The 24,763-nt window shown below is 38.4% G+C and overlaps 1 protein-coding gene across 26 annotated transcripts in view; it reads left to right on the top strand.

The window, feature by feature from the left end:
* The window catches only part of EPB41L2 (erythrocyte membrane protein band 4.1 like 2), a 277,512-nt gene that overhangs the window by 155,371 nt on the left and 97,378 nt on the right, over positions 1-24,763 (top strand). For 14 of the 26 annotated variants that reach the window (XM_081250611.1, XM_081250619.1, XM_081250602.1 and 11 more), the window contains 8 exons: positions 3,516-3,668; positions 4,178-4,275; positions 8,630-8,802; positions 13,799-13,971; positions 18,240-18,275; positions 18,526-18,588; positions 20,521-20,667; positions 22,012-22,113. In XM_081250611.1, the coding sequence (XP_081106737.1) occupies positions 3,516-3,668; positions 4,178-4,275; positions 8,630-8,802; positions 13,799-13,971; positions 18,240-18,275; positions 18,526-18,588; positions 20,521-20,667; positions 22,012-22,113 (945 nt within the window). The remainder of the gene's footprint in view (positions 1-3,515; positions 3,669-4,177; positions 4,276-8,629; positions 8,803-13,798; positions 13,972-18,239; positions 18,276-18,525; positions 18,589-20,520; positions 20,668-22,011; positions 22,114-24,763) is intronic. The other 12 variants (XM_081250618.1, XM_081250617.1, XM_081250615.1 and 9 more) reach the window with 7 other exon arrangements.

Genomic DNA, 24,763 nt, shown 5'->3' with positions numbered 1-24,763 from the left:
AAAAGACTGAAATGTCTCTATGCAGAAACAAGCACTTGTTGTTTTGGTACCAAATACTTTTTGTATTTTCTTGTTTTTTTTTTTTAAAAATCTCTGAGCAGTTGAACTCACATTTTAAAAACGGGATTATACCATGAGTATTATTTCATAATTTTTTTTTTAACTTGCTCTTATAAACACTTCTCCATGTTAGTAAATAGTCTTTGGCAGCAACATTTTTAACTGCTAGGTGCTGTGGACCCTTAATTTTTAAAAGTACTTTCACTTACACTATCTCATTTAAGGGTCGGATGTTTTGGTTTTTACAAAAACTACATAAAACAGAATGCATATGGCTTGTTACACTATCTGGCTTGTTGCCTCCAGCCACATAGTGTAAAGTAGTCCCATCTGTGTGATGTCTGCTGATCAATCCTACTAGGAGGTAAAACAGATCTTCTCCACACTTGAGTGTCTTGTAGCTCATTTCTCTGTATGATGGGGACAGGCTGGGTCAGCAGGCAAACAGAAATAAGGGAGGGAGGACAGCAGATGTGGTATCAGAAAGACGCCCAGAGCCCATCTCTCCTCTAAACCCTGTTATTCTTGCCCCACGTGAATCTTACATCTGCTGCTTTTGTTGATCATTAGTGAGAAGGCAGTCCTTAGATGACAGTCCTGGAAGGTTTCCGGATTCTTGTTTTTGAAGTTGTATGTTAGAAAAGTTAAAAAGTTGCTGGTTGTGTTATAAGGGTAATTTCAGTTCTTGCTGTGTGGTTAGGAGTAGATCACTTAAAAAAATCAGAATAACACGCATTCATTCAACTTATCATCTGGGGGATAATATTAGATAATTAGATAATATCTGATGCGCAAGATATTTGTAAAGCTCATGGGAAAAAAATCTGTAGCAATGTAAGAGAACTTTTCATGTAGTTTCAAGTTTTGTGCCTGTATACATTTTTCATTGCCTTGAGATCATATTTAAAAATTATTTTTAGGGGCTTCCCTGGTGGCACAATGGTTGAGAGTCCGCCTGCCGATGCAGGGGACGCGAGTTCGTGCCCTGGTCCAGGAAGATCCCACATGCCACAGAGTGGCTGGGCCCGTGAGCCATGGCCGCTGAGCCTGCGCGTCTGGAGCCTGTGCTCCGCAATGGGAGAGGCCACAACAGTGAGAGGCCCGCGTACCGCAAAAAACAAACAAACAAACAAATTATTTTTAAATTAATATTTTATCCTCAGAAGAGTCATTAATGGCACACTTATGTTAGGACAAGGTGAGGGTGTTGAATAAAAGAGCTCTTGACAAAGATAGAAGGAAACCACAAGAGTAGAATGATGCCCATGAGCTGGTAACAGCAGCTCTCCTAACCCCTCTGGGTGGGGGGGTGGGGGTGAGGCAAAGAGTAGTTGCCAGAACCCAGGGGAGGGATCTGTGTGGAGAGGGCTGTCTTGAGAGGAGCTGCGATTGTCAAGGATATAGCCACCCTGATGCGACCACACAAGGAAGGAGTCTGGGTATTAAAAACCCTGACCTCCTTGCCCTCCTCCCTGTCTCTGATCTTCTTCAAGAACTTTCCATTGGCTGAAGTCAGTGGGAGTGGGATCCTGTTGATGTCCATATGGGGTAGCTTCCTGAGGCAGTGAGCAAGGTGGAGAAGATGCTCCATTTTTATTAGTTTATTTTTCTGACTTTGTTGCTGAATGGCAGAAGTCAAATGTGGAGAACTAAGGCATGCCTTTTTTCCCTTTAACTTCTTTCCCTTTATCTGTAATTTCTATTCACACAAATACTGATAATTCTAAAACAATATGTGGAACAATTGAACCTCAGCTGATTTACTTGGATCCAGATTGTGTTTATTTTTCAGTCAGATAAAATAGCTTCAACGTCCTGTTGAAAGATTGCCTCACACTAGAGATAGCTTTGTTTAATGTTCCAAATGAGGGTTGCCTCCTTATTTGTGCTGAGAACATGCTGTCTTGGGCAATCTTCCGGCCTGCTCCCTGTGTCCCTGGCCAGTGATATTTTGGGCAAACACGTCATTTATGTCTGGTGCCAAATTGCTTAGGCACCTGTGCCTGGTTCACTATAGCTTTTTACTCTGTTCCTAGAGAGAACTGTGGCTGTCAGGATATGGGTGAATAAAGCACCTTTGTAGATGAGATTTTTAAACCTGTTCAGATGTTCTAATGTAATTTATTTTGCGGTACGTGGGCCTCTCACTGTTGTGGCCTCTCCCGTTGCGGAGCACAGGCTCCAGACACGCAGGCTCAGTGGCCATGGCTCACGGGCCCAGCCACTCCGCGGGTATATGGGATCTACCCGGACCAGGGCACGAACCTGTGTCCCCTGCATCGGCAGGCGGACTCTCAACCACTGTGCCACCAGGGAAGCCCCGGTCTAATGTAATTTTATTTGTATATATGAGTTGTTCACATCTCACAGCAGTGAATGCCATTGGCATCAGTTACCTAGTACTGTATTTCTATTTTTAAAAAACTGAACTAAATTGCGTTAAATTGTTCTCAGTAACAAGGCAGTTGAAATGTTATAGTTTTATTGACTTGAACCTAGACTATGTGGGGTTTGTTTCAACATATTTTGTGAGAATTTGTTCCATGTTGTTAATGATTTCTGAAAATGTGAATATCTCTGAATAATAATCTTCAATTTTCCGTATCTTGAATGAGATCTAGTTCTTCTCTTAAAGATATTTGAATATTGTACATATTAGATCTTCAACCACTACTTGAAATGTGAGGAGGCAGTTTCTTACTTTTGTCTGTAAATGTATTTGATTTTAAAAAAAATCTTTCAGGCTGGCGATTATTCTAGATTGTCATCATTCCCAAATTAAAACGCCGAGGAAAGAAAACAATAAGTTCAAGAATAGTCTGTAGTCTATTTGAAATATGCCAGCCAAAGGAATGTTGTAATGAGAACGGGATGTCAGCAGTTAGTGTTATTGAAAAACTGCTTGAAAGAATTCAAAGATTTCAACACCGTCAGCCTAGAGGAGAAATTTTCTGTGAGGAGTTGGTGTTCTCCAGAATATAGATGTTACTTAACAGCTGTTAGCTAGCATAATCATCTGAGATAAAGTTGCCCGCAGTAAAATGGCTGACTGCACCTTAGGGTAAGCCGACAGACTGTCCCCAGGGGCTGGAATAGCCTCTAGGAAACATGTTTTATCTCCTGTATCTTCAGGATGTCTAAATTGAGGTCTATTTCCTTTCCTCCCTTTTAGCTCTTACAGCCGAGCTCGAGGACCCATGCGTTAGGCCTTTTGAAGAGTGTTGTGTCCTGTACTCATGTTACCGTATCTCAAATCTGACCCCTCAAGAGGAATATCTAGGTTTAAGATGCGTTGTACGTCCCACTGTTTCTTTTAACTTGTGTACTGTCACTGCAGTTGAAATACAGACCTGTTAAATTGGCATTCCTGATCGTGACTTGAGGGGGATCATTGACTTCCCTACCTATATAACTTTCACAGCTCTAACCATGGTCAAATGACTTATGCTTGGCAGGACTCAGAAGGCGTGGACATCAAGCTGGGTGTGTGTGCTAATGGGCTTCTCATCTACAAAGACAGACTGAGAATCAATCGTTTTGCTTGGCCGAAAATCCTGAAAATCTCCTATAAGCGCAGTAACTTCTACATAAAAGTTAGGCCAGCAGAGGTAAGCAGAGTCATGTAGCCCTTGGCATATCTAATCGGGCTTTGTCAGTGTTCTCCTCTATGGCCACGAGCTACCAGAATTCTTTTCCTTTGAATGTTAAGAAAATGATCTATTATTTATTCCTCCATGGTAAAAAAAAAAAAAAAGAAAAAAAAAAGAGTCAGGGTTTTTGATGATAAACTTGCATATATGTATTCCTGTTGATAAAAAAAACAAAACAACAGCCACAGTTTCACAGAAAAGGAAAAGTAGTCAGTGCCTGCCACATCTGGGGGGGGGGCTCATTTTTCTTTTTTCTTTGCATCAGCTAAGTAGTCAAGATCGATAGGAAGGTGGTAAAATGAATTTTAGTGGACATTGAGGGATAGCTAATTCATGTCAGTAGTTGATATTTGCCCTTCCTCAAGAAGAACAATTACTTCTTAGTGAAATATCTGAATCCGTGTTTTTCACTAGCTTCTAATCAGCTCTTAAGAGATATGCTGATTTGTTTTATGGATTTATTCTAGCTGGAACAGTTTGAGAGCACCATTGGCTTTAAACTGCCAAACCATCGGGCAGCGAAAAGGTTATGGAAAGTGTGCGTGGAACATCATACTTTCTACAGGTAATTTTGAGAAAACAGCTTGGGATTCATGAAAACAGCTCTTGGTACCCTCCAGATCCTAGGAGGGGGCAGTGGATAGCGTGGCAGATGCAGCCACAACTGCTTTATGGTGCTTTGCTCTCCCTCTTCGTGGATCTGTTTCTGTCACCAGGCCCTGCTGGTCCTGGCTCACAGCTGCTCTGCCTCTGCAGTGGTCCCTCACTCCAGTTGCCCTCCACCACCCTACCCTCCCACCCCGGCTGCCGCTCTTTCACTGTCACTCACCTTAGGCTTCACTTAGTTGCTTTTTCAGCTCCCTCCTGTCTTATGTCTTTCCCAACCAGACCAACCCTGAACCCTGTGCTTTGTCCCTTTGCTACTTTGTTAGGAGTGTTCCCCCGCCCAAGTCCCTGTCCCTTTTTGCACATCAGCCTCCAGTCTCCTGGTCCTGGATGAGTCCTGTGTCCCAACCTCACCATTTCTACACCTGTGCTACCACGTGTTGCTTTCAATAGCATAACTATCCAGACAGACACACTCACACAGCACTTTGGGTTGGTGCAGTTGCAGAGAGATCATTTCCCACGTCAGCTGGATCCTAGTGCCACCATCACAGATATTCCTGGTCTTCTTGAGCCCCAGGGCACCCTGGCCCCTCTGCTCAGATGTCCTTCATTGGAGGGTGTGCTGATAGTAGATGCTGTGGGTCATGAGCATTCTTGGTTTCATGCATCTTCTCTTTTTTTTTTGTCTATAATTTAGCATCGTTTCCCTCTCCCTTCATTCATTCTTTTCTTCCTCTCCTGTTTCAAGAAAGAGCATATATAGAACTTTTATTCCTCTACCTTGATCCCTTGTTTCATGCCTCACGTAGGATTGTGCTTTGTAAATCATGTGCCCCCATTGGGTGGCTTCGATGAGTCCTTTGGCCAATAAACATGTCCATGTCTTGCTCCCTGAAAAACCAAAAAACCCCAGAAGATCTCCTTAGACCTTTTAGCCTCCTATAGCTTTTGTCCTGTCTCCTTTCATACTTTTATTCAGGGGCATACTTTTTAACATTGCTTTTCTTAGCAGAGTGTGGTTTGCTGATCTTCCTTTTCTCTGTTTCCTCAGTTTCCTATTACTGCAGTGTAGATAGCTGTGATATCTAGACCCTTCATCTTTAAAGTTTTTGCTTTGCACTCTTAAGGTCTAATGCTGCCCCTCCACATACTAGATGTGTGATTGTAGGTAAGTTACTCAACCTTTGTGTGTCTCTCCCTTTCATCATTTGTGTGATGGTGGTAATGATAATAGTGCCTATATTACAGGGTTGTTTTGAAAACTAAATGATATAGCTCACGTGAATCAAACTTAGAACCATTTCTGGTATGAAATAATGTTTATCATTATCATCATTATTCTTAGTTTGGTAGCATAGTGTGCTATTTATTTTCAAAACTGCTCTAAAATACTCATTTCAGAGGAGTCATATTACCATTGACTTAAATCACCAAAAAGATTCTTTTAGAGAAAGCTCATAAATGTTTGTGGTCAACACTTTTTCGTTTTGGTACTAGTTTCTGTTTAATTGTAGCTTAATTGCTTAAGGATTTCTTTGTGATCAGAAAATTAATCTGTAATCTAATACTTTGTGTATGTGGGCACCAGTGCCAGTTGGGCAAGAAAGCACTTTATCTCAGTTTGACATAAACAGAATAAAAATCCTCTAGTTAATGATTTTCCCTCTTTTGCATTATGACTTAAATCTGCCTTTAAAATATTTTCCTTGTATTTCTTGGATTTATATTTTTTGTAAACTGGAAGTAAGAGAAAATCCTCATATGGAGCTGCTCATTCTGGGAAGATGTGGCCTTTGGTTGAGATATAGTCAACTGAAGTGAACTGCAGAAGGGTTGCAGATAACCCAGTCTCACTCTCCTGTTTGCCTCTAGTCTTTTTTTTTTTCTTTTTCTTTTTAAATAATTTTATTTTATTGTGGCGAGATCACTTAACAAATTTTAAATGTATAATATATTATTACTGACTGTAGGTACAGTGTTGTATAGCAGCTTTCTAGAGCTTATTTATCTTATTTAATAGACATTTTTTGCCTGGTGATTAACAACTCCCCATCGTACCCTCCCTCCAGCCCCTGGTAACCACCATTCCAGTCTTTGATTCTGTGAATTTTGACTGTTTTGGATACATCATATAGGTAGAATTATGTAGTACTTGGCTTTCTGTGTCTGGCTTGTTTCACTTAGCGTAATGTTCTCAGGGTCCCTCCTTGAGATGGGCCATTCCATCTCAAGGATGTTACATTCCAGAATGTAACAGGTCCATTCTGTTACATATTGCAGAATTTCCTTCTTTTTTAAAGGCTGAATAGTATTCCATTGTATGTATATCCTGTATTTCCTTTATCCATTCATTTGTAGATGGATGGTGAGGTTGTTTCCATATCTTAGTTATTGTGACTCGTGGTATAATGAACATGGGAATGCTAATATCTCTTTGAGATCCTGATTTCAGATCTTTTGGAAAAATACCCAGATGTGGGACTGATGGCTCATGTGATGGTTCTATTTTTAATTTTTTGAGGAGCCTCCTTACTGTCTCACGTAGCTTCGCTACCATTTTGTATTCCCACCAATAGTATGCAGGGGTCTCAGTGTCTCCACATTCTCGCCAGTGCTTGTTGTCTTTTGTTTAGTTTTTAAAATTTTGTGGAGGAGGGGGCATTTCCTTTTGGGTCATGACGCATGTTTCTCCTTTGAGATATTTTTTAGAAATGTCCCTTTTTGTCCACTTGTTGATCTCCCAGTACCTACAGGGCCTGCTTCATGAATGGATGATAAGATAAATGTGATTTAGCCAACTTGTTTTTCAAGGAGAATGAACATTTCTTAATTACTGCACTGATGAGCTTGCCAATGACCCTTTTTTCTATACATCACTGCTTTCCTACACAGCATTCTTAGACCACAGCTAGTTGGATTGCAAAGTAGGGAAACCCACCATATTCAGCCCATCAGGAGACAGTGCATGGTAAATGACCACATTTCTCACCCTGTCCCTGGTGCTCATTACCAGTGTGCTGAGACATTTAATCTTTCAGCGCCTCAGGTTCCTTCACTGTTAGAGAAAGAGATTGCAGAGCACAGATAAGAGTTAATTTCTGGTCTAAATGTCTAGCATTCCGGCTTTCTAATTTAAGAATATAGAGCTTTTTCCAAAGTACGATTTGAGGCACTGATGTCTTCAGATTATGCTTTCTCAGCAACATCATCTCTGTCTCCTTTGAAAATCTATTGGCAGAGAATGGAAGTTTTCAAGGAACACTTCTGCTACCCTCTATGACAAGACTAAAGCTAAGAGTGTATTAGTTCTTTTGTCATCAGTCTCATTCTAACAGGTTGTTTTCCTGGGTTGATATGATTGAGAATCCTGAATTGATGGGGGAGTACCTCTGTATTACTACATGTAGCTTTACCTTGACTTGAATCTCTTTTCATTGCTTGTTAAGCAGAAGATTTCTAAAAGTTGAGCAGAAATGCTAGTAATACTCGGAACGGTAAAGAACTCTTTAAGAAACCACTCTTCTTTGGATAATGATAGGAAAAATTTTGGTGGAGTTCTCCATATTCTGGAATTGTCAACTGCAGTCTTCTTATTTAATACATTCTCTAAGAGCTCTGGGATTATCTTTTTTGTTAAGATGTTTTGCCAGCTCTTCATCAGGCAGTGAAGGCAAGATAATTTCAGTTGTATACCAGACAAGATTGGCTCATTTACTAAAACCGTGCTTTCACATAAGTCTGGAAGTACTTGCCATCAGGAGTTGTACTTCATTCATTACGGACCCGGGGTTTAAGCAGTAGAATTGTGCTGACAAGAAAGGGTGTTAGTTATCCCTACAGATCCACTGTGCTGTGTTCTTCATGGGACAGCATCACTTGATGGGACAGATTCCTGAGTTAGATGTTCTTTCCCAGAGAAATAGACATAAATATTAAGAATTACTAACGGTAATGGATTGCTACTTGGCACTTCTGGCTTGGAGCAAGAATTCAGGCATATGTGTTTATATAAATGATTTAAGTTAATACAAATAAATAACCTTTGATATACACTGAAAACAGCTGCGTTTTTGCTCCGGTTGAGGAAAACATTATTCATGAATATGTGAATGAGGATTTATTCATCTTATCATTATCATAAACCTCTGTATATAGGAGGGTTTATAAATAATGTTGATTTTTATTAGAAAGTTTAGGCAGCATTTTTTGGACCAAATAATCATACTTAATGAAATGAGATATTAAAATATATAGTTTTAAAGTTAAAAAAAATCCATAAAGTCTAATTTTGTTCCCTTTTTCCCCCACAGGCTTGTGTCTCCAGAGCAGCCACCAAAGGCCAAGTTTCTGACCTTGGGGTCCAAATTCCGCTACAGCGGCCGTACCCAAGCGCAGACCCGCCAGGCCAGCACCCTCATTGACAGGCCGGCACCGCACTTTGAACGCACTTCTAGTAAGCGGGTCTCCAGGAGTCTAGATGGAGGTAAACACATTTATTAGGATTCTGGATTCCATTAATCTTTCTCTAATCCAGTGGGATCAGAAAATGTTGATCTACTTATTAATAAGATCCCCAGAAATACCCTAGAGGGAGAGCCATTCTTTTTTCCTGAGTAAATAAAATACTGTTACTTACACTCATAAGAAAATAATTTTATAGTGTTTTTTTTTATTAGTTTCTACTTTATAACAAAGTGAATCGGTCATACACGTACATCTGTTCCCATATCCCTTCCCTCTTGCGTCTCCCTCCCTCCCACCCTCCCCATCCCACCCCTCCTGGCGGTCACAAAGCATCGAGCTGATCTCCCTGTGCTCTGCGGCTGCTTCCCGCTATCTATCTACCTTACGTTTGGTAGTGTATATATGTCCATGCCTCTCTCTCGCTTTGTCACAGCTTACCCTTCCACCTCTGCATATCCTCAAGTCCATTCTCTAGTAGGTCTGTGTCTTTATTCCTGTTTTACCCCTAGGTTCTTCATGACATTTTTTTCCCCTTAAATTCCATATATATGTGTTAGCATACGGTATTTGTCTCTCTCTTTCTGACTCACTTCACTCTGTATGACAGACTCTAGGTCTATCCACCTCATTACAAATAGCTCAGTTTCGTTTCTTTTTATGGCTGAGTAATATTCCATTGTATATATGTGCCACATCTTCCCTATCCATTCATCCGATGGTGTTTTGAAGTTGTCATTCTGAACCTAAATTTTCTTGGCACTGTAAATACACACAAATGTTAGCTGAGTTCTTGTTGATGAGATGTTGGACAGATGTTTTGACTGGTCTGACTTAACTGTGATGTATATTATGTGACTTAATTTCTTGAACTTGTTAATTAATGGCAGACATGTAATTCCAAGGGTGTTTGGTGTGATAGCATATATAGAACTTTTATTCAAAGGAACGTAAAACGTTCATTGCATCATCACAGTTTTGAGTTTAAAAACCCTTACTAAAGCTTAACAGACATTCTAGCATACGGGAAACCATTCACAGCTTCAAAGGATTAGTTTAAATACAGTGTTTAACAAAAAGGAAATATAGTGTGTTCATCTGTTTTTACACCCAAGGGGAGACATGTATAAATTCGTATAAATTTTTTCTATTGGAATTCTCATTAGCTACATATATGTAGTTTTTAAATAAATTATACATGGAGATGAATTGATGTTGCTTCCCTTCATTTTATATATATATCTTATTACCTGTCTAATTTTGGGTTAATAGCAGGTTTCCTATAAAAGAGCTGAGGTTAATTTTATATTAGAACGCTTAAAAAATTTTTTTTTCTTTCCACCTAATAGCAAGTAATTGGTATGGGTACCTTTCTACCAGGAGTAGTTCTCCAACATTTTTTGGCTGATGAATCTCAAAACATATACACAAAAATAGTAATGCTAAATCGGAAAATTTTTTACTACTGTTTATCAGCAAAAACCTGTTTTGATTGTTATTACTGATATCTTTCTGAAATACGAACTTGAACAACTTATGTTTCAAATAATTAGCTAAACAGATTGGATATGCTAATAGATAAAAATCTTCTCTCAGTAGTGAAGGATTGATACTCCTTGGCCTTGATCTATTTTTCCTGGAATAAACTTAGAAAACAGATCCAGGCAGACGCACAGATACTTCCCAAGTTTTGTTGGTGGGCATTTTGGTACATATAGTTATTGAATCTTGCTTCTGGAGAATCGTTCATATAGTTTTATGAGACCACAGAAAAAAATGTGCAACAGAATCATAAATTGTGGTTCAAATAAATGTCCACGTTCCCAAATGCAGTGATTTAAATTTAGTGAATTATTACTGCATGATAGTTGTCAGAGTATCTTTTAGCTCATCAACAACTGAGTACTTTTTCCAAGTAAATCCAAAAAATGTGCCCGGTTATGTAAATATTTCACAAGTCTTGCCCCTTGTCACAGAGAATTTATACAAGTGCTGAATAAATGTGATCAGTGTCATTTAATGCCTGAGAGAAATCATTCCTCTTTCTGGAACACTGTCCTTTTTAGCCTTTGTTTTAAACTATGAGGTTTTTATAACTCTCATGTTGCGAATTTTAGGGCTTAAAAAGAGCAGTAAACCACTGCTTTTTCTTTGAGGTATATAAACTGTGCTCAAGGAAGCCCACCATCTTGTATGGGCAGTTAGCGCAGAGGGTTATAGTGGGTCCGTATCTGAAAACAATGATTTTCACAAGTAAAAGCAACAAACATGGCACAGTAATCCATTATTTTTCCTTTTGTGTTTTGGACACTGTAATTCATCAGATGGGCCAGCCATTCAAAAGGATTATTGTGTTGTTGTGAAAAATAGGAGGCTTTTCATGCCAATACATGACCAGACAGGGAACTATTTGGATAGGGCTTATGTTTTTTTTTTCCCCCAGAGCAAAGCTAGGCTGTAACCTGGTACTGAGCTTTATTTTCCCCACCACACCATCAATATACCTTTTTTTGTTGTTGTTGATATGTGTTATGTTTTCTTTCTCCTGTTTCTAAACAGGCTATTTAAGTATATAAATATTCTTCACTTTAAGGTTTGACAAATTAAGTCTTTTAGTGATTATGTAGAAAGTAAAAATCAATGTGATATCTAAAGATCAAATATCAAAATAAAAATTAATCTAGGATAGCTATTTTAGAACAGTGAGATTCCAAGATTGCTCTTCAAACCAGGAAGGAGGCAAATCAGTCATGGAGAGCACTAACACCCCGGATGCATGTGAGAGCAGGGGAACTGATGATTTCCTGGAAGTGGAAATTATAATCAGGGGCATTTACAGATTGGGTCATCAGGGAAGGAAGGCATATCTGAGGAAGAACCATTTCAGGTGAGACTTGGAGGATGAGAAGGAAGCAGCCGTGAGTAGAACAGGAGGTAAAGCATTCCAGGTAGCAGGAGTAGCAGGTCTGAAGATCATAAGTTTAGGGACAGCTTGATACATTCTAGGAACAGAAAGAAGGCAAGTGTAGTCAGAGCTGCCTAGTGATAGGGAGAGGTAGGGTGGGAGCAGGTCACACAGGGCCTTGCAGGTCACATTCTCTTGGTGCCAAGTGTGGTTTTTATTCTAGGAAACCATTGAAGGGTGTGTGTTGTACATACATACACATGTGTACACACTTATACAAGCACATATGTGTATAGTGCTATCTTTAAAAGAAAAAAAAAGTCACTTGATGCCATGTCCAGAGCAATTAGAGAGGATGAGAGAGGAAGCTCAGGTCGACTTGTCAGGAATAATCCTGGTGAGAGTCATGGTGGTTTTGTCTCAAATGGTAGTAGACCTATTAGTCATTGGCACCAATGCCTTGGGCCTATAAACTTCTCAGGGTTCTACACGGTTTAAGACCTGACAAAAATTATTAGCTGCAAACTGAAATCATTAAGTGTTTAACAAAAGTATGCAAGGTCAATATTTTGCCAACTTCATTATGTAACTTTAAATTGGATATTCATTAAAATTTTGATATCATTACATTTGAAGCCATTTCTAGGTCAGAGTTTCTCATTTTGCAGTAAATCTCTGAGTATGCATAATGGGTGCTTAGAAACCATAATCATAGGTTAACGAGTTACTCATACTCATATACTTTCCAAGGAAAAATTGTTAAAATCTTTTTAAAAGTTAAAACCCTAGAAAATAATTATATTTAATGTACGGTGTGAATTCATTTTAATGTTTAATATGATTTGTTGTGGGCTTTCCAAAGTATGAGTGTTTAAGAGCCGTGAAAGTCTTAAAAGGGACCTGGGTGGTAAAATAGAGATGGAAGGAAGTGGCCACATTTAGAAATACATCCAAGGACTCTATTGGACTTGCTGGTTGTTGAGGGGTAAAAGAAGAGACTTCAGGGTATCTGACCTGAGTAACTGGGTGCAAGCATGAGAGTGTATTTGGCAAAAAGTCAATACTGAGAAGAAGGAAATTTTGGACAGGGCAGCTGAGGGGTGTGGATTAAGAGGCTTCTAGTAACACATGGATTAGAGGTCTAGGTGTTGCCCAGGTTCAGTATGGTGGGTCACACACAGTCTCTGCCCTCCAAGAGCTTGCAGCCTAAAGTTAAACACTGGGCTTCCCTAGGGGCAGGGGGCCAGAGCAAGCCACCCTGTGTCAGGAAAGCTCTTTTTATGCTGGTGAAATGACCTCAGTGGTTTCTTCTTTGGGGAAGAAACTACAGATGGACAGAGGCTTTTGCCGGTTGCTACTCACTTTGCCTTGTTGAGATTTGAGGCCGTCTTGGGTTGATCTGCCGTATGACAGAAATGTCCACACGATATATGTTCCTGCACATCTGAAGGATAGACGAAGGGAACACATAAGGCCAGATTTGCTGAGGCAGAGGGTTTCTATGTATTAGACTTACTGTAGGTCAAGTTGAGGCATTCAGGAGGGAGGTTAGAAAAATGAAAAATATTAACATAAACATAGAAGTTGATTCTCTAAAATCTACTCTTCCTGTCTTGTTGCAATTTCGACTGGTGTTCTAATTAAAGGTTCCTTTATGGAGGAATTCTTAAAACTTATTGAAGCAAATCATTTTAATAACTAGGTAATTATTTGTTGCCATAGGTAGATTCAGAAATAAGTTCAGGCAAGATTAAAGAGACTCCAGAGAATTAAAATACTGCTCACCTTGTAATTCTGACACAGTACCCTGACTCTGGTCTTTCATCTGGTCTTAGAGCTCCTTCTACTGGCCAATTCTATGATCAGTGTCTATCCTTCAAAAATCTGTGACTTGAGAGATTGGTCTAATTTATTGGGTTACAATTCAGAATACTTCTAGAGTTTATTAAAAGTTTAAACATGAGTTTATTCGATATGTTATTTTCATGATCCAACAGTGTTCCCGTTTCTATTAATTGTCTATAACGTGCCTGTTTATCTGGGAATGGGGGGCGTTCATCACATTTTATCGCTTAAGTGTCCTAAAGCAATCTGTATGATCATTCTCAACTAGCTCTGATTGGTATTGTGGACCGAAGTCTTACGAAGGATTTTCCTGGCCCTGCTGGGGAGGTTTCAGCACGTGGCCCTGGAGCCGTGAGCCCTGCTGTGGTACAAGATGGTGATGGCAGCAGGGACATTAGAAGCCCAGCTAAAACCCCACATGTGCAACTCACTGAAGGAAAGGTATGGTAACTTAGTCGAATGCGTGGCTTTAAATGTGTATTTAGACAAGAGGCTGTCTATTATTGCATTTGTTGTTTCAGAACTCACATATCTTTTAAGGTCAGTCATTGTATGTTCTGTGTTGATAAAAATTTCCCACTTTGCAAATATGTGTATGCTCTTGCTGGTTTGGACTGAGTCTCTAACCTTTTTCTGGTTGTTGTTCAAAGCAAAATATTTCAGCGTAAATTACCTTAATGCAAGCAAGTAATTTATTGGTCTTTTGTCCATCCTTATAATCATCCTATTTAATTAAGCCCCCAATTATAAAAGCTGTGATGATTTGAAATTCATATTTGGTTTGTTTCAAGTAAATTTTAATGTGTAGCCTATGTCTTGATTATTTTATTGTAGTATTGACTTGAATTTTTTAAAAGAAGAAAGGTGGTCTTTATGAAAAATATGATTTTTCATTAGTAATCTACTACTGATGAAGAAGAAAGTTTTAAGTAATTGTTTTTTGAATGCTGAGTGAGAAGATGGTGTGTTGCTTTCAGTCTTCTTTGGTGTGTATACCATAGTGAACAGAGAAGTAACCTATATTGTATTTTCAAACTTGCCGGGGTTATTTTATATTACCTTGGGCAAGTATAGTCACTTAGAAGTTGATTTGAAGTGGCTTTGAGTTCTTCAGATCTCTTTTCCATGTCTGCACAAAGCAACTTTTGAATGGGTAACATTGGAAGTAAACATGAAAAAGAAATGAAATCATCCTGTGGATTTATAATGTTTTCAAAATTTTAACTTTGAAAAATTCAAAGATGTGCAACATGAATTTATAAAGAACTTGCTAGATGAGGTAACTGCCAGTGTCTCAGGATTTCCTGCACTGACAGCCCCCAACCCCAGCAGAGAGGAGGGCTCGGGCACCATGGGGGCCCTGTCTTATGCTACAAGGACAGATGCTTCTGGTAGCACGTGCCATCAGATCCTCTTCATTCCTTTGTTAAAAAATTTGTGAATATTACATTCCACAAAGGATTTGGTTAAAAATTAGTTTAGAATAACAGGAATCACAGCAAACAAGGTATCTATCAATAACTGAAAAGTTGTCAGGGTAGGTTATAATTATGCTACCAAGACACCCAGGAGTGACTACTTACATCAGAAATAGGAGAGCTGAGAATCTCAGAAAGTCTGTGTTCCATTCTGCCTAGATAATGTGATACAAAAGAAAAGTTCTTTTAAATTCCAAGGGAAATTCTGCCTGTTTTTGGTAAATGACTGGCCTTTTCACTAATGCTTTCAGTGTTTGTCAGCGACCAGGTTCAAAAGTAATAATGCTATTTGAGTTTCATAGGATCCCTTTGCAACCAGTTGAAAATTAATAATTAAATCAGCCTATTACCTATAGGTTGTATGTGATAAAAGTAGTCCAGTTTTCCTGTTTTATAAATGGATCATTTAATTCAGTTTCTAATGACACTGTGTTAATACAATCCTTCTGAGTAAACGTTTTCACTAACAACCCATTTCTTCTTCTCTCTTCTTTCTGTCTCTTGCTTTTGGTTCTCCTTTGAATGTATCCGCTGTGTAATTTCACATTCAACCATGGGTTTGCTTTGAGAATAGCTTATTTCCATGTGCCCACCTTCACCACTCATCCACTGTGCTTCATCTCTTTCCCCACACGTATTGCCAGCCCCTGAAATGGACTTGCTTTCAGACATTTCGGAGGAAGACCCCTTTGGGGAGGCTGATCAGATCACACTAGACAGCTTAGAGCTCCCTTCCATGGGCGAAACATCAGAGCAGGGGGATTGTGATTCTGGCTTGGATCCTCTTGAAGCCCCTCCTGAGACTGACTGTCCTCCCGCCCACGAGAAGCCTCTAAAAGAGGCTGAGCACAAGGATTCAGAGTTTGGGTACTTCTTCAGTTTCTGCAGACGCTGTCCACCTCGCTTCCCCTCACTGCTCGATGATGGTGGGTGCCTTGCCTTCCCCAGCCTCCCCAAGGTCTGGGTCTCCTTCCTCCCCACCGACATCCAGCACTGTGTTCCCATCACCTCCCCTTTGTTCCTTCCCTCGCTCATCCTCATTTTTGGACTCCTTCTCTCTGCGTCTCAGTCAGTGCCTTTTTCTCTCACCTTTTCCCTTCCTCTGGCTCTATCCCTCTACTATCTGGAGGCAAAAGCCACTTGCTTGACTGTTTCTTATGACTGTGACTTGAATGACAAAATGGAGGAAGAGGAAGCAGTTGCTGGCTCTCCTACATGAGCTTTAAATCTGTGCGGTCAACAACACTCCACTTCATCTTATACCCTTCCTAATGTAGAGTGTAAACATGTGCATAAATTCCATCACTGGTTAACCTCAAAATAGTATGATCTGCACACTTTCACACACATCGTTTTAGTACATGAGAAATAAGTGTAATTAAACACTTTCCCTCCACTGATATTAATTGACTAGGTCCACACATTCTAAGTTAAGAGCGAAGTTGTAGGATTATTTTATAAATACCTGAACCATACTAGGCCATAAAAGCAAGGAGAGGGGGACCTACGTTGCCCTTCATAATCTGTTTTGGGTCTGTCCATTTTGCAGATAAATGTTCATGTTGTTCCTTTAGGATGGAAACTTTATTTTGATATAGAACTTAGGATGCACTGGACATAACTGTGATTGATATGTATTAGTAGAATTCCTTAGTGTTATTATTTCTCTGTTAGAAAGCCAAGCTTGTTCTTGCATTTTTGAGGATGCATCTGTGACCTTTACTCCTGACATGCATAGGTCTAATCTCAGAAACTCCTTGTCTCCCTATTATTGTAGCATTTGGAGCCCAGATGAAGTTCAGGTAGTTTGTTCTCTTTTCTTTTCTTTTTTTTTAACTCAAAATCATGTATTATATAAGAGTCACTGTCACGTATTTTGTAAGGAAGATACTATTCTGTTATCTTTCCTTTAACAAATATGTATGAAAAATGAACTATAGTATTTTGAAAATTTAGACTCCGTAGCACTAAGGTTGGACTGGACCTCTTAGTGTTCTTTTATTTAAATTAGGTGTCTGGTTTGATCCGAGGATTTTTGCCCCAATATAGGGCGACCTCTGCAGTACTAAGCAGTGCTCATATGTGTAGTAGTTTTTGATTTGTTTTGCTAAATGTGGTCTGGGACTTAGTGTCCCATATCCTGTGGTTACTATTAATACATAAAATAAATCACAAAATTTAGAGCAAATCTAAAGGAAAATGTGAAGATAATTAGGCATAGTGGGAGAATCCTTGATTCCTGAAGGTTACCTGAAGAATGCCAGATTGACATTTTCGAGAATTAAGTGCTGACCAAGGAATTGGAAGATGATTCTTAGCAAATTGTTGAGTGGCTGTGTCTAATTTTTCCCTGCTGATCAAAAGATATACTCTGAGTTCCCTGCTTACCTCTCAAAAATGCTTGAATAGTTTAAAAAAAAAAACACTTTTGAACTCTCGGATTTGACACTGTCATTACAGTAAAGAAGAAAAAGAATATGTATAATCCTGCTATAAATGAACATGTAAAGGTTAAACTATTTTCCTTTGGTATCTGAACCAATATTTTTCTTTTATGCTCTTCCCTTCCATGAGTCAGTAGTCATCAGTATTTATGTTAGTTTTAAATGTACAGATTAATTCTTTGGGTCATTAGATAACTGAGAATTGTCCAACTATGAAAAAATATTCTTGCTTAAAGAATTTTATGAAAGAAAAGTGGCTATAAAATATAAAAATGTTTTTAACTACCCACCATTTTTATGAAAGTAGCAAAATAAACCAGTTTCCCCCCAAGGAAAGAAATCTGTGTTAAAAAACTAAATAATAGGGTGAACATTTGTCCCTGATAGAAAGTGAAAGCCAAAATTTACATCATGACACTTTGCCCTCACCACTAGTTGATTTAGATGTTTCAAGTTAGAACAGATTGAATTATGCCATTTTTACACTCTCATGTTTTCATTCCTGAGTCAAAACATATTAAAAAGCAGCGCATAATCTAGGGACTGAGAAAGAGTGAAGCTTCCATTCTCCATTCCACCTTTGCAAAGGACCATTTCCATCATTTGTACAACACTGTAGGTGAAGAAAGACCAAAGTGGCTTAATAGTCTGCATCTTCTGAGGGCCAGACAGTAAAGGTTGGTAATGCTGGTTCACCATTTAAGTTCAAATACAGCTTCTTTGCACTGATGGTAGCATTTCCACTAACACTCCCCTTCTCTCTGGCTGCTTGCTGGGTGACTTCCAGGCGAAGACGGAAGAGGAGGAAACACAGCTGGAGGAGGTGGATATTTTTCCCCCAAAGTTAAATACCTGGTAGCTGCTGCCTGCCATTATCATTGTGCGGGGGGCGGAGCACTTTTAGGGTTTATTTGTGAGTTTTGCTCGTTGTGGCTTTAGGTTCTTAAGATTTTTATTCCTCTTTTATTTTAATGTCTTAGACTATCCAATTCTGAGTCATTTCTGGTGCTTGCTGATTGATAAACTTATGTTTATTTGCCTTTTCCCCCCCTGTGTGTGATTTAATTTCACAGAAAAATTCCTTGAGGGTAGAAGGGGATAATATTTATGTCAGACATAGCAATTTAATGTTGGAGGTTTGTATAATTTAAGAAAACAACTCTGTCCTAATGGCTGCCAGGCTGCTGTGAACGGGGGGTCACGCACAGGCTGGCTGGCTGGCAACTTTGAAGCACAGTGCACGAAATGCATGGGGGAAGTTCACCTTGGGAGTGCATGTTACCAGTCCAACTGTGTTCTTTTAAAGTGGCTTAGGTAGGAATATATCTACTATAAGTTCTCAAAGTGACATCTGGGAAAAAAAAATTCTGTGTAATCAAATGAATAAAGTTTTTATTCATTAATCTTGAAGTTCTGCAAGTAAACCTGTTTTCTCCTAATGGGTTATCTCCAGGGTTTAGAGTCTGAAGTAACATAATCCCATCCTTAATACACGTTCACCAGAACAAATATTTGTCGATCTGGCACTAAGTCATTTGGCCCTGTGTCCACAATTTTTTTTTTTTTTTTTTTTTGGTGGTGCGAGAGAGTGCCAAAATCCATGCAATTAAGAATGTGGTCCACTTAAAATCTTCCATTTGAGAGTATGCTAATTAATGGGTTTGTTTTGATTAAAAAGAATAAATGAAAGAAAGTAAGAAAGAAAAGAGGAGGAAAAAAAAAACCTAGCCACCCAATTAGGAATGTAAAATGTATTGTATTCCCCGTGTCACGCGAGAACGGTTTTTTGTTTCTTTTTCCCCCTTCTTTAGGGTAGTACATGGCAGCATATTCAGTGGAGAGCTGCAATCCTCAGTAATTTGACTAATCCGTTCGGTTGCTTTCAGCAGCTTTGATAACTGTTGGAAATGTATTTTTGCATAACTTACTAAAATGCTCTAAAGTGTAATACATAACATTGCTTTGAATAAATGCAAGAAATGTGCCTGATCTCAAGCCACAGTCATTTTTCCATGCCATGCAAAGATTTTTAGATTTTCATGAGATTTTGCAAATGGCAATAGCAGCTCATAGATGAGCTACTATGCTTGTGCATGCATATTGAATATCTAATTTAATCAGATGCATGACCTGTTTCTCTGGGAGTAGTGGGATTGAAAGCTATAATCCACAGGTGGCCCCATGATTTTTGAAATATAAGAAAACATTTAAAATTCAGTTAAAACTGTTTTCTCAATACTGCCTTTTATTTCCACAAATATCATTTCTCAGGGCCAATCTAAAAAATCCCACAAGTGACATTTGTCAGGGCCTACGTACTTCAGCGAAAATTGACCTGGTAGTTTTCCTCGCCTCTTTTTATAAGGACTGTTTGGTATGTGGGTGGCTTTTGTGCTTGGCAAGTACATGAAACCAATATGACGTTCATTGATTTTAGAGAAAGGCCAAACAGAAGCAGCCTCTGGAAGCTGTTCCATTTATTCCATAAGGATTAAAAACCATTGCTGGAGTTTCCTGAAAAAAGCCAACCGTGGGTCCCCCACCCCCTTTTTTGGGGATGACCCTGAACTGGATTCCTGTCAGGCCAAATGGGCTCTGAGTCCACCTTTCTCTATTTTCACTTGCTTCATTATATTACAGAGTGCAACTCTAGTAGTAACCCTAATCAGAAAGGTAAATTTGCAGGAACAAAGTCATTGGCTGCATTTCAAATCCAACTATTAGAAAGAAGCGTTATTGGCCATGTTGAGTATTAGTTCCATAGCCTCCTTCTACTGATTTCTTAAACAATTCTAAACAGAGAAGAAGTCAGAACCCTTTAAGACAGGAATCATAAAAAAATTGCACATTGGTTTTATTTTCAAATTTGGACAAACTCATATTCCTAGGTGATGGTATGGCTTTTGAGACTTGGCATTTTTCTTGCTTTACTATGTTTTTTTAATCGTAAGTTTACTTTGTCTTATTTTTTGGTTTCATTTTTTATTTTTATCCTATTGGGGTTTTTTTTGTTTTTTGTTTTTTTTCCTTTTGGATTTTTCCCCCTTTATTACGTTACATATTGCTAGGACCTGGATAAGGCCCAGGAGGAAATACTGAAACACCAGGCTAGCATTAGTGAACTCAAGCGCAATTTTATGGAATCCACACCCGAACCACGCCCTAATGAATGGGAAAAACGACGTATCACACCTCTGTCCCTACAGACACAAGGGGTATGTCACTAGCTATTTGTTGGCTGTATGTCTCAATCCAGCTGTTCAGTAAAACTTAGGTTGCTAATCTATTATGTTGATTCTCAAGAAGTTACAAAATGTTCCCTTTTTTAAAAAAAAGTAACTGCTAATAATTTTTAAAATACTAAATATTTATTAATAATGTGTAATACTTATTGATGTAGTTCTTGGGTAAATTGTATGAGTTTTGAAATACCTTTAGAATAGTTTCACTATTTTACTCAAGTAAATTGGTAATAATGAATCGTTTCATAGGGCAACTTAGAAACTGACGTATATTATATTTAGTAAGTTAATTATTAACTTCTGAAATAAGAGTTTGTTTAATAATTAAAGAATTAGTAATTAAAGGGATGTAGGAATGTAGACCATATTTAGAATGGTTTAAGGTAATTACTGTGAAGATAAAGAGCTAAATTTAGCTTTAAAGACTGATGGGCCCTGTTGAAAACTTGTAAAATGTTAATTATACAACTTAATACTGAAACTTCTTAGTAATGAAATGTAGATGAGTACTTTAAGAACATTTTCACCCATAACGTCTCTCCAAACTCATTCTTTTTCTTTCCATGGTTTATTTCTCTCCGCCACCACTATAAGCATTGCCTTCAGAATATATTCTCAAAATATTTATTCATTCTCATCTATATCTGTTCTTTTTGATGCTCCAAAATCTCTCCTGTTGTCAACCAAGAACTTCATGGGCTCGTTTATTTTACTTGAGGGAGATAGTGATCATACTATATTTAATACGCAGTTTTAAAAAGTGTGTTCAGGTGTTACCCTACAATTTCCTCTTTCCTCTTTTCCTTTCACCCCTCTCTTCTCCTTAACTTCATCATCTAGTCTGACTTGAATGTTACCAAATTGTAAGCGTTTGATTTATATATTCTTAGGCTATTTTTATTCACCTTTTCTTAAAAAGCAAAGCTGTTGGTTACTTTAAATTTCTAAGTTTGTGACAGTGAAAGGAAAACAGCTCTTTAAAGCAGGTGAGCAAAAGTAATTGCTAAAAACTGAAAAAGCTTTTGACAATATTAAGATTTAAAACACCATAGCAGGGTCTTCTGAAGTTGTATACAACTTTAATTCTTATTTTCAGCTTTTCTGAAGATATTAATGTCCATATTTCAGAATCAACTCTAGAGCATTGTGTTTTCTGGGGAAACAGTGTCTGATGACGTGCTGGGATTGTGTCTTCTCTTTATGTGCCGCTTCATCTGGTTTGTTCCGCTGACCCACACAGTCGTTTTATGTCTGTGTTGCTATAGATGTAATGTACTTGTCTTATTTGTTGATCATGTCTATTGTTTAAAACAATAGAGCAAAGGAGACCATCTTTTCAAGGATATTTTATCCATGACGGAGAAGCATCAGATGGTGGCCGCATGGACAGTTGAAGAGAAAGCCCAGGAGGCAGACAAGGTGTTCACCTTGCATCCTTGGATCTACTCTTGCTTTTTCCCCTTTTCCTTTATTTCTGTCCACAGCCATAAGATACTCCTTTTTCCTTGTGTATCAACCTAAATTTTAAAAAAATAAACTTTTGAGTGCTTAAAAAGTAAAATAGAAACATAGGATCATTAGATGAGAAGCACCATATTGCAAAAGTACTTTATTTGAAAATCCACCATCTGAAGTGCAGACATCTCAACCGACTTAGGTGATAAATGACCCCTTATTTTGATGGATGTGGCTGGCAGTTGGGAAACCATGATTTCACACGAAAATGCACTGTTTGTGCAACGCACACTGTGGTGGTGGTAGAGTAACGAATTATGTGTGATTTAGGTTACGGTTTTACTAATTACATTTGGAAACCTTTTGAATTTTTATTTTTTAAGATTTTCAGTGGCTAAAAGATTTTGGTGTATGTGAGCAGCCCCTCAGATCTCTCTGTGCTCCTGCATATATGAAATATCTGGCATTACTAGGGAAGTTAGCTTTCCGTTGCTTTTACATTGTTATTCTTCTATTTCTAGTGATTTTGCTTAGCCAGCTGGTCTGCTTGTTGTTTGTTGGGACTAGAATGCTTAGAGTCCAGTGGAGGAGATAGCAGACATGCAAATTAGTAACTAGAAAATTTGGAGCGCTAAGAAGTGTTAAGGAGATGAAATACTTGTCGAGTTAGGAGGTGATTGGGAAGGCTTGGGAAGAGATAGCATTTGAGTTGAGGCCTTAGTGATGAGAAGGAGGTGGATGTGTGAAGTTTTTTCCATGTGTAAGGAAGAGCAAATGCAGCCCTAAGACAGAAATTAATTTAAAGGACGGAAAGACCAAATGACAAGGTCTGAGAAAAGCCAAAGAGGTCAGACTCCAGATCTTGGCAGGATCTTCAAGAACTTATTAACAATTTGGAATTACATTATAGGAGTGATGGGAAACTATTGGAGAGCTTTAAGTTGAGAAGTGCTATAATCCCACGTGTATGACAAAGACCCCTCTGGTGCTGGTTGAGGAATGGATTATAGGGGGATGGGAATGAGAGCACAGATCAGAATAAGGAGAAAGTGTTTCCCTTCCACCAAGTCTGATTTTGTTAGTTGGTAGAGAGTATTACTCATCAGAACATACAGTGGAATGGTGGGGGAGGCAGATTAAGTGGAAGATGAAGCCTTGCGCTAAGAGAATCTGAGATCTGGTTGAGATGAAATATTTCTGGAACACTGCAAATGAGAAACGTAACGTCATAAAGCTAAACCAAGTGACATCTTTATATACTTTAAAGGTTAGCTTGAAATCCAAAGCCAGTCAGACTCTGCGTGTAAAATGATGACTTTAATATCATATGCTTTGAAATATTACATAGTTTTGAAAATCTGTCCTTAGAAGCGAGTCAGATGACATCATTTAATCAATTTAAAGTGATGTCCTTGCAGTAGGAAACTTTGGGATTTTGATGAAGATGTTTAAAATGATCATTTTTTTCTGGATGTCATCGTTTAGGGGAGTGTACAATATAAACCATGTACAGTGAGAAGCATCCATTCGTTATTGTAGAAGTTACATTAAAATGATGTTATGTGAAATTTAAATCTGGAGGTTATCCACTGTTAAGCTCCTAAACGGTTTATCTACGCTTGAAGGTACTGCTTTTTTCTTATTCTTTTCCTCTCCAGCACATGCAGGAAAATATGTACTTACTTAACACACATATGGACTGTTGTAACTGCAATCATCCATTCACTCAACAAACATTTTTTGACCACTTACAGTGTATCTGCCCCACGCCAAATAACACATCATTGCTATTAGTTGAAAGTTAAGTCTACTGGAGTGTTTTGACTTTTAACAGAATATCTTTTAAATTTCTGTCTTTGTTTCATCTTCATTTTGCTCCTTAATTTTTCAGGGTGTCCTGATTATCTTTAAATTGCAGTCCTTAATAAAATGTAAAATAAAAAATTATGCATAAGAGTATAATTTGACCAAGTTTTCCAAATGTCTATAATATGTGTTTTGTAGATTAAAAAAAGAACAGTAATAGTTTCTTGTTTAGAAATCAATACATCAAACTTTCAAAATGGTTTCAGTACATTATGAATAATTTTGAAAGTAGAGCAGAAAATTGGAAACCAAATCATTTAGTCTTTAATAGGCAAATAACTATTGTATATCAGCTTATGTATTGTGAGAATTATGACACACTTGAACTTGTATAAAATATGAGTTTATATTTTATATAGAAACTCCTCAGTCTAGCAGAGATTACATACGTTGGACTTTTAAGGTAATTTTGGAGATATTTTATCGAATAGTTAGATGCATGGCACTTATATAAACTCCCCAGTGATCTCTTACCAGTTAGGACACCATCTCCACCCACCCGACCCTAGGGATGATGTAATTATGGAGACTGTAATTAAGCTGAAATTGTCCAGAAGCTTTTTTTCTCTCCTGAGTATTGTGCTTACGCACCTCGCCCCCCTCATCTCGTTGTACCTTCCCTTCACCCCAGTTAGTGCCCCCTCTCCCAAGGGGCATCCCAGAATGCCATTCATTTATTCATTCATTTATCTGTCTTTAAGATCTCTGAGCAGTGGGTTTTATTAGGAAGTATTCTTGAACACATCTG

Source organism: Mesoplodon bidens (assembly GCF_964165515.1).
Source record: "Mesoplodon bidens genome assembly, chromosome: 12".
Taxonomy (NCBI): Eukaryota; Metazoa; Chordata; class Mammalia; order Artiodactyla; family Ziphiidae; genus Mesoplodon; species Mesoplodon bidens.
Note: the sequence above shows the minus strand (reverse complement) of the source record. Positions and strands in the feature narration are given on the sequence as shown.